The sequence below is a fragment of the Salvelinus alpinus genome, chromosome 3 (assembly GCF_045679555.1).
Source record: "Salvelinus alpinus chromosome 3, SLU_Salpinus.1, whole genome shotgun sequence".
NCBI classification, from domain to species: Eukaryota; Metazoa; Chordata; class Actinopteri; order Salmoniformes; family Salmonidae; genus Salvelinus; species Salvelinus alpinus.
The window spans coordinates 56,133,450-56,147,370 of record NC_092088.1 but is presented as its reverse complement, the minus strand read 5'-3'; the positions used below and the strand labels follow the sequence as shown (position 1 = coordinate 56,147,370).

The 13,921-nt window shown below is 42.6% G+C and overlaps 1 protein-coding gene across 2 annotated transcripts in view; it reads left to right on the top strand.

Moving 5' to 3' along the window:
- The first annotated feature begins 394 nt into the window (after positions 1-394).
- LOC139570975 (pro-neuregulin-3, membrane-bound isoform-like) overlaps positions 395-13,921 on the top strand; it is a 532,592-nt gene continuing 519,065 nt past the window's right edge. For both annotated transcript variants that reach the window (XM_071393388.1, XM_071393387.1), the window contains exon 1: positions 395-2,565. In XM_071393388.1, coding sequence (XP_071249489.1) covers positions 1,854-2,565 — 712 coding nt within the window. In that variant the 5' untranslated portion in view covers positions 395-1,853. The remainder of the gene's footprint in view (positions 2,566-13,921) is intronic.

Sequence of the window (13,921 nt, the reverse complement as noted above, 5' to 3'; positions counted from 1 at the left end):
TCTCTTGTCCTCCTTCTCTTACCCTCTCAGCCTCATCCTTCCCTCCTCCTCTCTCTCTGTTCCAGATACATAACTGGGAGGCACCATGTGAGTGAGTGACAATTCCTTGTGACTCTGCTCTGCCGGTGTTGCTAATGCTAAGATGCAGCCTGTTCTGTAACTGCCTCTGCTAATACTGCAGAGATTTGCCTAGGATCAGGCTCTCTCTCAATCTCTCCTCTCTGCACTCTTCCACTCCCTATTTTGTGCATGCATTCTTCATTGCACTCTCTCACTCTCTCTCTTTCATCTCTCTCTCTCTCTCTCTCTCTCTCTCTCTCTCTCTGTGTGTTAGGAGAGAGAGAACATCTTCCCAATGCTGGTGGAGCTAGCAGGTGCAACCTCGTCTCTCTCTCTCACTCCCCCTCCCTCTCTGTTTCTCTCTCCCTCTTCCAGTGTGCACTGTGCTCCGTCTATGCTTTTTTTCTCTCTCTCTCGTTTGCATTCGCTCTCTCTCAGCATCGGCAGCAGCAGCACAGGATAGCAACTGTCTACCTGACTAGAATACCAAAGCCACTGGTCTGCTAGATCAGCATCATCGTCTAAAACCAGAGGAGTGTCAGACTGTAAAGCTGCAGCGTCCGCGGTGGAGATCCCTAATCATCCGGTAGCAGTCCCTAATGGGACAGAAACCAGCCAAAACTGCAACATTGACTGGAGGGCTGCAATTCCTCATAGAGGGACCTGAGGTAGAGGAGCCGGGAGAAGAGTTGTACAGGGTATTTTCAACTGCTCCCTCTATCTTTCTATATATCCTTTAATGTCTTTTTCTGAGAGGATCCTTATCCTTTCTCTCTCTTCTTCTTTCTCTCAGTACGGGAATGTAGCTGGTGGATAAGGGCAGGTTTCTAGGTCTCTGCTGCATTAACAGGCAGCGCACAGAGACAGCAGGGCGCTGAGCGGACAGCTTGGGGAACCTGAGGAACGGGATAAAGCATAGCAAACGACAGATTTATCCACCCTTCTACCTCCACCACCCACCCCTCCTTTTCTCTCTGTATCTCTAAGCTCCAGGGTTATTTTTTCTTCTTGTTGCCATCAATTGATTTTGTATTTTTCCCCACTGGAGAATAGCAAGCAACTGAGTGCTGGGAGTGGGCTTGGTTTTTCTCCAAAACATAAAAGGAGAATCCCTTGTGAGCGGGGATGTTGTAGACAGCGGGGGTCTGGAGAGGGAGCAACGACACACCCAGGGCTGATCTCTCTTCTCTCTGATGGGAGGGACAGGTTTCTGGGGCTGGCTAGCTGACTCAGCTAAGGCGAGAGAAACCCAGGATCCTATCTGCCTTGCCTGCTGAGAGGCGGGAATCAGAACCACCCCTGCAAGTTTTTCTCAACAGTCCATAACGAAAACGCCCCATCTTGGAATATTGACGGTGGAAAAGAGAAAGGGTGCGAAATAGAGGTCTGGGTTTGATCAGTGCCAACAGATGAGTGTGCAGGTGCTGCGACAAGGTGTCTTCATAGACGGATTTACAGCTGTTTGTCTCTCACTGTCTTCTTTCTATTCTCCTCTTCATCAATTATTTTTGGATTGTCCTTGGAGTTGGAGGTCTGGGTTGCTTTTGGACAGGACTCAAACTGGACAAAAGATCATTCCACATCTACATCAGATTGTTCCACCTCTGTTGTGCGTCTCTGAGTTTGTCTGAGTGTTTGTCTGTACGTTTCTGTGTATGTATGTGTTTGTGACCATCTCATTGTGTGTGTTTCTTTCTCGATGTCCGGCATTGCCGGCTGCCATTCTGGCTCGTGCTTCCCATGCCTGTCATGCGCCTGGCCCCAAGATTAACCCTTGCTAAGCCGTGCGCAGGATGAGCGAGAGCTCCGGAGCAGTCACATCCGGGGCGGTGATCCTGGAGGAGTGTCCAGAGGGGAGTAGGGAGCGAGAGCAGGCCCAAGGCCAAGAGCCAGGGCCCCTGCGCTGTGGAGGCTGCACCGTGTGGCCACGCCAGCAGACATGGCTATGTGTGGTTCCTCTGCTCATAGGCTTCATTGGCTTGGGACTAAGCCTGATGCTGCTCAAATGGATTGTGGTGGGCTCTGTTAGGGACTACGTGCCTACAGACCTGGTGGACGCTAAGGGTATAGGACAGGACCCCATGTTTCCCCCCCATCTCTCCAAGCCCAGCACCTTCCCCAAGAACTCAGACACTACCACTACAACCACTACTACCATGGCAAACCCCACCTCAACCACCGTCACAGTGGTGAGGGGCAGAACTCGAACTGTTGTTGCACACCACCCCAGTGGCACCACTACTACCGCCAAGGTGGGTGGTGCATCAGGCAGCCAAGTTACACCTCGCAGCACCACACAACGCCAAGGCAACTCTGGGGGCGGAGGACCACAAGGCCCTGTTATTACCACAACCACCGCTGTGCCAGTTGCCATTTTTACCACCTCCAGCCCCTCTCCTTTTAACCCCACCGTGCTGCATGACTCCACAGAAATGTGGACACACAAGCACTCCATGGAGAGGCCTGCCACCACCCCCACACGGACCCATGTGAACCGAAAAACATGTAAGTCACAGCTATCTCTAATTCCTGCTTGGTTTTGGAAAAATCTAGAGAGTGATCACTATTTATTTTAATGTGTGATTACTCACAGACATTGGCTGTTTTTGTGTTTCAAATGTAGCATAAAAGTAAAATGTGCCTTCGTTGGGTGATTAACATCTGTTTATCTGTATCTTTTTTAATCAAGACACAAAATACCTGTGTAATAGAAGCTTAATCCTGAGAAGAATTGTTGTATAGTGTGGTAATGTGTTCTATAGCCGTTTTTACGACGTGAAATTCACAAAGGGAAACATTATTTTTGGATAAAAGACGAATATACTGCTGTTGTGGTTATGGCTGGTAACTCCCCCTATGGAAGGGTAGAAGCTGCAGGAATTAATGATCCAGTGTAATGGATTGATCTATTGATGGGCATCTGTATCGGTTGGTTTTCAGGGAAGTTTACCTTAAGCATTCTCGCCAGATTCCATTTTCTCTTTTACAAGCTGTAGGGGGAAATGTAATGTTTCCTCTAGATCATTTTTTTTGCTGCGGTGGCAAAGGTCGCAGAGGAAGTGGGATGTCACGGAGGCATGCGCCCCCCCCCCCAGGATTGTTTGTAGAAGGACGTTGAGAAGGTCCTCTCCAGTCACTTTTTTAAATGAATAAACATTCAAAAAATATTTGACCATAGCCCAGGGGTTGGCTAACCTGGTCCATGTTTTTGATTTAACCGACTTGGAAAACCAGGTGTGTTGAATTTAGGCATTGCACTGATCAATTAGCTCAGTTGGTTGCCTAGTTGGAACAAAATCCTGCTGTACCTGCAGCACTCCAGGAACAGGGCAGATGTGCTATTAGCAACAAGCACGTTTTTTTTTCATAGAGCTTAGAGAAAATGCTGCAATTTTTAAGCACATTTTCTGCAATTCTACACATGATGCCATTAAGCTAACCTAACGTAGCAGGCATAAACGAGTGGTCAATTATCTTTTCTATAAACTTTGTCTGATTTTAGTCGTTTAAGTTTACACTGAAAGCGTTTTCCTTCCCGAAATGTCCCCCACGTGTGGCGGCAACAATTTAGCAGCAGCGGTGCGCCACTGCTAAATGAATACAGGAGAAACAAAGAACCATTCCATGTGTCATGATGAATGCACTAGAATGGTGTAATATTCTGCAACTTTGCCCCTAAGCAGAAAGTATGTTTTCATGTGTCTGATTGCCTGCATTTATTGGTAATGGCTTTCAGTAGAGCAAATCCAAATGAGATTTGAAGGGAATAAAAAGGGAGAAGTGTTTTTAGTTGTGTAGGCAAGCTGAATTTACAGGGATTGCTATTTGAAGACTATACATTCACATTTTGTTGAATTACTAAGGCTGGACTGGATTGACTTATCTTTGCCAAGCTTTCAATGAGCAAGGCCTCCAGTATGCATGTTCAGTATAACATAGTTGATTAGCCTATTTACTGTACTAAGACTGGATCAATCGGTAAACAACAATGATATGCTCTCCAAGTTCTATCCACCCTGCTGTCCTTGACTCTGGTCGTTGGATCACCATAGCCTATTGATTTGTGCAAGAGGGATTTTCCTGCAGTGATCAATCAACTTTGTACCTATGACTGCAGGCCTTCTGTTAATGCTGGAGCATCTCAAAGTGTCTGTGCCTCTGCAAGAGTAAATCATTTTGCAAAAAGTGTTGAATTTCATTCTCTGATGTGCACTCTTCCTTCTGCCATACTAACATATACACTCCTAGTAATTACCCAGACAGCATAGCTACAGCTGTAGATATAGCGGTACGATGAGAATTCGACAGCAGATGTCATCCAGCATATCTTAGTGTTGACCGATGTTATAGAGAAACAGTTATGGAATTGATTCCATTGTGCTCAAAGGCAATCATAAGCATTAGTCCAACAATATACTGTATATAATTTCCCCATCACATTGTCTATTTTGATCCTTGAACTACACAAAGTTGAGCCTGCATCAAGTTATCAATAAATACACACTCAATTCCCTTGCCTGTCTACTGCTGGTGTTGTATTATTAAACATTAATTTATTAATCAACCATTTTAAGAATGCCATTTCGCGAGCAAGTGCTCCCGAAAACCGTTATGCCCCAGTGATGGATATCCCAAGGGAAATGTAACTTCTCCAGTATGCTGCAGCAGCCAACTGTAATCTCACTTGCCCTTCGCCCTATATCCAATCTTCCATCCTCTCACACATTGTTCGCAATTTCAAAAGTGCATCTTTCCCTTAATATTTAGATATGCTTTTTGTATATACTGAATTATCCTAATTAATGTAGTGCCTATCTTATCACACATTCATTCATTTAAACGGAAGGCGCTTACACTGAGAACTTCCACTCCACGCAATACTTTTATCCTTTTAGATAATACATTCTGAATGCGAATGTACATAAAACTATCAATACTATCAACAAAAAAGTCAGTGCAGTTCCTACACAAGTCTTTAATTTTCCAGTACTAGAAGGATGTTCTACCCCCAGAAAGACAAGACATGTTTCTAATGACTCGACTAGAAGGTGTGTACGTGTATATTTGCTAAGGATTACTAGTCCACTTGTCGGCCGGATGACCTCTTCCATGGAGAGAGCGTATGTTCAGGTGGCCTTTCAGCAGTAATGCAGTTTGAAAGGAATGTTACTTTGTCCTAGGCATTGAATATTGGATCAGGGTGTCAAGCAGCCATGCGTTGGCATCATTCGCCGGCACTCTGCTAGATTGCATTTCACCCAAGCCAACTTTAATTCAGATGAATTTCTTATCACTCTGGTGGAGCAGCTCAACAGAATTGCACACCTATCAGTCACACCCATCATGCGGTTACAAGCATCCCTGTAGTTGGGATTGTATTGATATACAGTGTTTTGTACTGTATAAGACTGTGTTCATTGAGACGTTGTCACTTATTAGATTCTATAACATACAATAGGTCTACCCATCAAACGTGTGTTGTTTTTCAAGTAAAACACAAACATATTAGCCTATGTTTCACAGACGTAATTCACTGCTTCTTTATTCTGTTGATTTGACAGTCCAATGTGGAATCAGAGCCCTTTATGATCTGATGGCTGCTATAAACAAGATTTATTAGGATCTCTTCAATCCTCTCGTGCCTCTAGTCTAAGAGGAAGGGGAGCCCATTCCCATTTTTGGTGGGCATATTCCTCCTCATGAGGCCTCAGGCAATTCAATATACTGAACCACAGATCCAGCTACAGTACAGGAAGAGTGAACATTAACCTTATCATCAACTGACATTAACTGATGTGTTGTCCGTCTGATTTTAGGTCAGATTTAATAAGAGTGTATAACAGTATACAGTTGAAGTCGGAAGTTTACATACACTTAGGTTGGAGTCATTAAAACCTGTTTTTCAACCACTCCACAAATTTCTTGTTTACAAACTATAGTTTTGGCAAATCGGTTAGGACATCTACTTTGTGCATGACACAAGTAATTTTTCCAACAATTGTTTACAGACAGATTATTTCACTTATAACTCACTGTATCACAATTCCAGTGGGTCCGAAATGTACATACACTAAGTTGACTGTGCCTTTAAACAGCTTGGAGAATTTCAGAAAATGATGTTATGGCTTTACAAGCTTCCGATAGGCTAATTGACATAATTTGAGTCAATTGGAGGTGTACCTGTAGATGTATTTCAAGGCCTATCTTCAAACTCAGTGCCTCTTTGCTTGACATCATGGGAAAGTCCAAAGAAATCAGCCAAGGCCTCATAAAAAAATTGGAGACCTCCACAAGTCTGGTTCATCCTTGGGAGCAATTTCCAAACGCCTGAAGGTACCACGTTCATCTGTACAAACAATAGTACGCAAGTATAAACACCATGGGACCACGCAGCCGTCAAACTGCTCAGGAAGGAGACGCGTTCTGTCTCCTAGAGATTAACGTACTTTGGTGCGAAAAGTGCTAATCAATCCCAGAACAACAGCAAAGGACCTTGTGAAGATGCTGGAGGAAACAGGTACAAAAGTATCTATATCCACGGTAAAACGAGTCCTATATCGACATAACCTGAAAGGCCACTCAGCAAGGAAGAAGCCACTGCTCCAAAACCGCCACAAAAAAATCTGACTACGGTTTGCAACTGCACATGGGGACAAAGATCATACTTTTTGGATGAATGTCCTCTGGTCTCATGAAACAAAAATAGAATTGTTTGGCCATAATGACCATTGTTATGTTTGGAGGAAAAAGGGGGAGGCTTGCCATCCGAAGAACACCATCCCAACGTGATGCACGGGGGTGGCAGCATCACGTTGTGGTGGTGCTTTGCTACAGCAGGGATTGGTGTACTTAATAAAATAGATGGCATCATGAGGTAGGAAAATTATGTGGATATATTGAAGCAACATCTCAAGACATCAGTCAGGAAGTTAAAGCTTGGTCGCAAATGGTTCTTCCAAATGGACAATGACCCCAAGCATACTTCCAAAGTTGTAGCAAAATGGCTTAAGGACAATAAAGTCAAGGTATTGGAGTGGCCATCACAAAGCCCCAACCTCAATCCTATAGAACATTTGTGGGCAGAACTGAAAAAGCATGTTCGAGCAAGGAGGCCTACAAACCTGACTCAGTTACTCCAGCTCTGTCAGGAGGAATGGGCCAAAATTCACCCAACTTATTGTGGGAAGCTTGGGGAAGGCTACCCGAAACGTTTGACCCAAGTTAAACAATTTAAAGGCAATGCTACCAAATACTAATTGAGTGTATGTAAACTTCTGACCCACTTGGAATGTGATAAAATAAATTAAATCTGAAATAAATCATCTCTACTTATATTCTGACATTACACATTCTTAAAATAAAGTGGTGATCCTAACTGACCTAAGACAGGGCATTTTTACTTGGATTAAATGTCAGGAATTGTGAAAAACTGAGTTTAAATTTATTTGGCTAAGGTGTATGTAAACTTCGGACTTCAACTGTACCTTGTGTATGCATGCCGGCTTGAATGTGTGCCGACAAGGTGGGGATGGGGTGATCTAGTTGTGAGTCAGTTGTGACCCCTAGACTAGTGAAATCTGAGATGAATGGCACATCCTTGAAATCAGATTGCTCCCCACCTCAAAGAGGATTTATGGGCATCTCCTGGACATGTCCCTTTTTGGAGTTTGGTGGTCAAATCATCATATTGTTCAGTATATTCCTAGAATCATAACCTAAACTATTTTAGTCCTTTGTATTAAATATCAATGCAATAGCTTGTTATGCAATGTTAAAATGGAGATGTTGAAAGAAGTATTGCATGGTTAAAGTCATTGCCAAAGTCAGAATGCTGAGATTCTTCCCAGACTGCTTTCCAATATATGACATGCTGTGAATTTTAACATGCTAAGAGATTTGGGAATTAGATCAAAGTACATAATGAATCAAAGCTGGGTGATCAGACATGGCTCCAGTCTCATCTATCATTGAGCTCGTTCATCAGTTAGTTAGACTAACAAGATGTGATTCTTAACTGGTCTCCCTTTTTGCACTCTCCCACACACTCACACATACTTACACTGACACCCCAACACACACATGCACACACATTGCATATGCCCACACACAAATAACATGCACACACATGCATACTGACTCCACACACACACACACCACATATGCTGCTGCTACTGTCCATTATCTATCCTGTTGCCTAGTCACTTTATCCCTACCAATATGCAAATTGCTACAGTACCTCAATTAACTCGCACCCCTGCGCATCGATGCAGTACTGGTACTTCCTGTATATAGCCATGTTATTTTCACTTGTTATTGTTATTCGTTATTCACTTTGTATTTATTCCTCATGTCACTATTTCAATTTTTTATCTTTATCTTAAACTCTGCATTGATGGAAAATAACCCTTAAGTAAGCATTTCACTGTTAGTCTACAGCTGTTGAAGCATGTGACAAATACAATTTGATCTTCATCAGTTATTGATAGTTGGTTATAGGCCTAGCTCAAGGAGTGCTTCCATTAAAATATTGTATTAAGGTTTGCTCAATCACCAAGTCTTGAAAATGGTTCCCCAGTAACAGTAACAATGGCCAAATCAAATTATTTATTATGAATAGTCAAGCAGGGGTTCTCATTAAGCTGATTTGAATTAGCATTTCAATCGATTTGAATACTTCTGAACCTGCATCTCTGATAGCATGCAGAAATACACTCTCATGCAGTGCCATTAGATTGAATTCCTCTCTGAAGCTGTCTCAATAAAGCTTCATGTCACATTGATTTATCCTGCTGAAATGTCCTGAGGAGGGAAGAGCCTTTAAATATGAATGTGCAGAAAAGGAAACATGTTCAATAAGTAGAGGAACATTTGAATAATTGACGATGCCCTATGACAACAAAAAAATAAAGACTGAAAAATGGCTTATGGTTTATAAATCGGATAGAAGAGATATGGATATAAGCAAGACAATATGACACAGTGTAACATCTCAATTGTCTGAGCGCTGACAAGGTGTTTTCTAAAGATGTTTCACCAGGAGATGCTCCATTGCTTCTTTAAAGCAGGGCAACCCAGGGTAGCCTTAACCGAATATAGAAACTACCTTCCTCTGCCCAGTAACATGTCTAGCAATCCCATTGCTCCCAAAGATGATGGAGTACAAAGCGGCTGAATGCTAGAGATGCATCCTTTTTATCAGAGGGGCTTTTGATAATGAATTCCGTTTTAAGCAGGCCTGATTAGATGAGGTTCCCCGCATGTCTATGGCTGCGAGATGTGAGATCAGTTAATATGTTTTGGATTGCAGACCCCAGCTCCACTTGTCCTCCAGAGATGGATTGCCACTTTACTCCGAACAGGGACAACAAAGAAGTGTTAGTCCTTACTGATGACAGTATACAGACATTGCAGAAATGATGCAATGCCCCAGCCTCATGATTGTATTATAGGCTAACATTAGTAATTGCCACTTTGCGAGGTTGCAGAAAGAAACAATTTGTCTAACATTCCTGGAATGTTAATTTCTGGAGCAACCATACTTTAGCCTAGCTTGTATTTTTCTTGGACATCAGAAGCACTGTTTGAACTCCACTTCAAATGCTGATCGCCATTAAAACATGTCCCATTGCCTACACAGAAGTAAGGGTGATAATTATGAGGTATTGCCTATTATCTACCGTAGGCATTATGAATAATAAAATGCTGCTGTTTCTGGTGCAGTACTTATTGTGATTTGTTTGAGCAGCCCATCTCCTAGCTTAAATACGATAGATACAGTATTATATCTCTATCAGGCTCTTAAAGAGATTGTATAGGTTTATCAGAATGTTTAGAATGGAGGCTTTCCTTAGGAGCTGTGTCTTCAATATTAGCATATCAGTAAATGTCAAAGCTGCTCTCAAAAATATCCCTTGCACTGGATCATTATGGTCAGTATAACATATACATTATGTGTTATTCTGCAGATATTTTGTTATCTGACGTTTTGCTCATCCTGCAATTCAATCATTCTTATGAATGAACAAGACATCCAGGGAACTTAATGTACAGATGTTCTACTAGGCCTATCAATATTCCTAGAAATGTAGCATATTCATGACTTAAATACTGTATGTTCTCGAATATGTTCAATATGCATTCATGCAAATTGATTTAAAATATACCTCACCTTCACTTTTACAATTCCTACATCCTCTTGTAAGTGTTTTGATTCTAGCCACGGTCAGTAGCTGATGCTGTGGTTTGTAGCCAATTACTCTGTAACGGCTTTGAGGAACCAAGCAGGCAGCATTATAAATGCAGGCCTTAAACAACTAACAGCCTGGCCTGCCTGTCATAGTACACTGGCCAAGCTCAGACCAGAGAAATAGCCTACTGAGGAGGAAGACACCTCTGGGGGGCGACCAGACTTTAACCCAAAATACACCCCAACAGGAATATACACGTCTCGGTAGAGCTCATCAAGGCAAAACATGGCACAGTAGAATGTTTTGTCCATCCTGGCTGATAACTATGCGGCTAAATAAAGAATCGGGCTGCAGCCGTCATTATTTATCTTAAAACATTATTTAATTGATTCAAGTCAAAGGCAAGTTCATCTATGCTCTGCATTGATTCAGTATGTCCCTCAAGGTCCATTTATGATTCAATTCTGTTTCATTTGATTCCACCACTGAGTAAAATATCACCTGACTGGAGTAATTGCTTCAGTGCTGAGCTTGCTCTACTTTGTTTTCAATTTCCCATAGTGTTGGTGTGAGTGTCTGGGAGTGTGCATGGAATGTTTTGGCATGGTGCACGAGAGAGTAAGTGTGCTTATTTGAATGATCACTGATTACAGTGGCAAGAAAAAGTATGTGAACCCTTTCTGCATAAATTGGTCATACAATTTGATCTGATCTTCATCTAGGTCACAACAATAGACAAACACAGTCTGCTTAAACTAATAACACACAAACAATTACACGTTTTGATGTCTTTATTGAACACACCGTGTAAACATTCACCGTGCAGGGGGGGAGAAAGTATGTGAACCTTTGGATTGAATAACTGGTTGACCCTCCTTTGGCAGCAATAACCTCATCCAAATGCTTTCTGTAGTTGCGGATCAGACCTGCACAACGGTCAGGAGGAATTTTGGACCATTCCTCTTTACAAAACTGTTTCAGTTCAGCAATATTCTTGGGATGTCTGGTGTGAACTGCTGTCTTGAGGTCATGCCACAGCATCTCAATTGGGTTGAGGTATGGACTCTGGCTGGGCCACTCCAGAAGGCTGATTTACTTCTGTGTTTTGTGTTGCATCACCCAACTTCTGTTGAGCTTCAATTGGTGGACAGATAGCCTTACATTCTCCTGCAAAATGGCTTGATACACTTGGGAATTCATTTTTCTGTCGATGATAGCAATCTTTCCAGGCCCTGAGGCAGCATAGCAGCCCCAAACCATGATGCTCCCTCCACCATATTTACAGTTGGGATGAGGTTTTGATGTTGGTGTGCTGTGCCTTTTTTTCTCCACACAGTGTTGTGAGTCCCTTCCAAACAACTCAACTGTAGTTTCTTCTGTCCACAGAACCACATTGAGCATTTTGCGCTGTGCTCATTTATAGACAATTTGTCTTTCCATGGACTGATGAACATCAAGGCTTTTAGAGATACTTTTGTAACCCTTTGCAGCTTTATGCAAGTCAACAATTCTTAATCTTACGTCTTCTGAGATCTCTTTTGTTCGGGGCATGGTTCATATCAGGCAATGCTTCTTGTGAATAGCAAACTCAAATTTTGTGAGGGTTTTTAATATAGCAAGTCAGCTCCAACCAAAAGCAATCTCGTCTCATTGATTGGACTCCAGGTTAGCTGACTCCTGACTTCAATTAGCTTTTGGAGAAGTCTAGGGGTTCATTAGCCTAGGGGTTCACATACCTTTTCCAACCTACAATGTGAATGTTTAAATCATGTATTCAATATAGACAAAAAAAATACAATAATTGATGTGTTATTAGTTTAAGCACACCATGTTTGTCTATTGTTGTGACTTAGATGAAGACCAGATCAAATTTGATGAGCAATTTATGCAGAAATCCAGGTAATTCCAAAGGGTTCACATACTTTTTCTTGCCACTGTAGCGGCGTATTTGTGCTGCCGTGGCAGTCTTCTGGAGGATGGCTCTCTCACCCTTTTGTTTCCCCATTTCCGCTGTGTTGTCTCATATTTTAATTCTGTATTCCCATTCTCCCTGTTTCCCTATCATAATCTTCCCTGGACACCACATGTTTTTAATGTGCATTAACATACCTTGAGCTATTGAGAATCATCGTTAAATGTGTTTGCTGCCAATTATTTACCCTAATCATGCAGATTAAATTGCTGTTTTCATGAAGATAAATATATTCCATTAATTTAATGTGTGTAAGCATGCTTGTGTGTGTGTGAGCCAGTGCTTGTAGGTGCATACACACATTTGGGTGTGTGTTCATATACAGTGAGGGAAAAAAATATTTGATCCCCTGCTGATTTTGTACGTTTGCCCACTGACAAAGAAATTATCAGTCTATAATTTTAATGGTAGGTTTATTTGAACAGTGAGAGACAGAATAACAACAAAAATATCCAGAAAAATGCATGTCAAAAATGTTATAAATTGATTTGCATTTTAATGAGGGAAATAAGTATTTGACCCCTTCTCAATCAAAAAGATTTCTGGCTCCCAGGTGTCTTTCATACAGGTAACGAACGGAGATTAGGAGCACACTCTTAAAGGGAGTGCTCCTAATCTCAGTTTCTTACCTGTATAAAAGATACCTGTCCACAGAAGCAATCAATCAATCAGATTCCAAACTCTCCACCATGGCCAAGACCAAAGAGCTCTCCAAGGATGTCAGGGACAAGATTGTAGACCTACACAAGGCTGGAATGGGCTACAAGACCATCGCCAAGCAGCTTGGTGAGAAGGTGACAACAGTTTCTGTGATTATTCGCAAATGGAAGAAACACAAAAGAACTGTCAATCTCCCTCAGCCTGGGGCTCCATGCAAGATCTCACCTCGTGGAGTTGCAATGATCATGAGAACGGTGAGGAATCAGCCCAGAACTACACAGGAGGATCTTGTCAATGATCTCAAGGCAGCTGGGACCATAGTCATCAAGAAAACAATTGGTAACACACTATGCCGTGAAGGACTGAAATCCTGCAGCGCCCGCAAGGTCCCCCTGCTCAAGAAAGCACATATACATGCCCGTCTGAAGTTTGCCAATGAACATCTGAATGATTCAGAGGACAACTGGGTGAACGTGTTGTGGTCAGATGAGACCAAAATTGAGTTCTTTGGCATCAACCCAACTTGCCGTGTTTGGAGGAGGAGGAATGCTGCCTATGACCCCAAGAAACCATCCCCACCGTCAAACATGGAGGTGGAAACATTATGCTTTGGGGGTGTTTTTCTGCTAAAGGGACAGGACAACTTCACCGCATCAAAGGGACGATGGACGGGGCCATGTACCGTCAAATCTTGGGTGAAAACCTCCTTCCCTCAGCCAGGGTATTGAAAATGGGTCGTGGATAGGTATTCCAGCATGACAATGACCCAAAACACACGGCCAAGGCAACAAAGGAGTGGCTCAAGAAGAAGCACATTAAGGTCCTGGAGTGGCCTAGCCAGTCTCCAGACCTTAATCCCATAGAAAATCTGTGGAGGGAGCTGAAGGTTCGAGTTGCCAAACGTCAGCCTCGAAACCTTAATGACTTGAAGAAGATCTGCAAAGAGGAGTGGGACAAAATCCCTCCTGAGATGTGTGCAAACCTGGTGGCCAACTACAAGAAACGTCTGACCTCTGTGATTGCCAACAAGGGTTTTGCCACC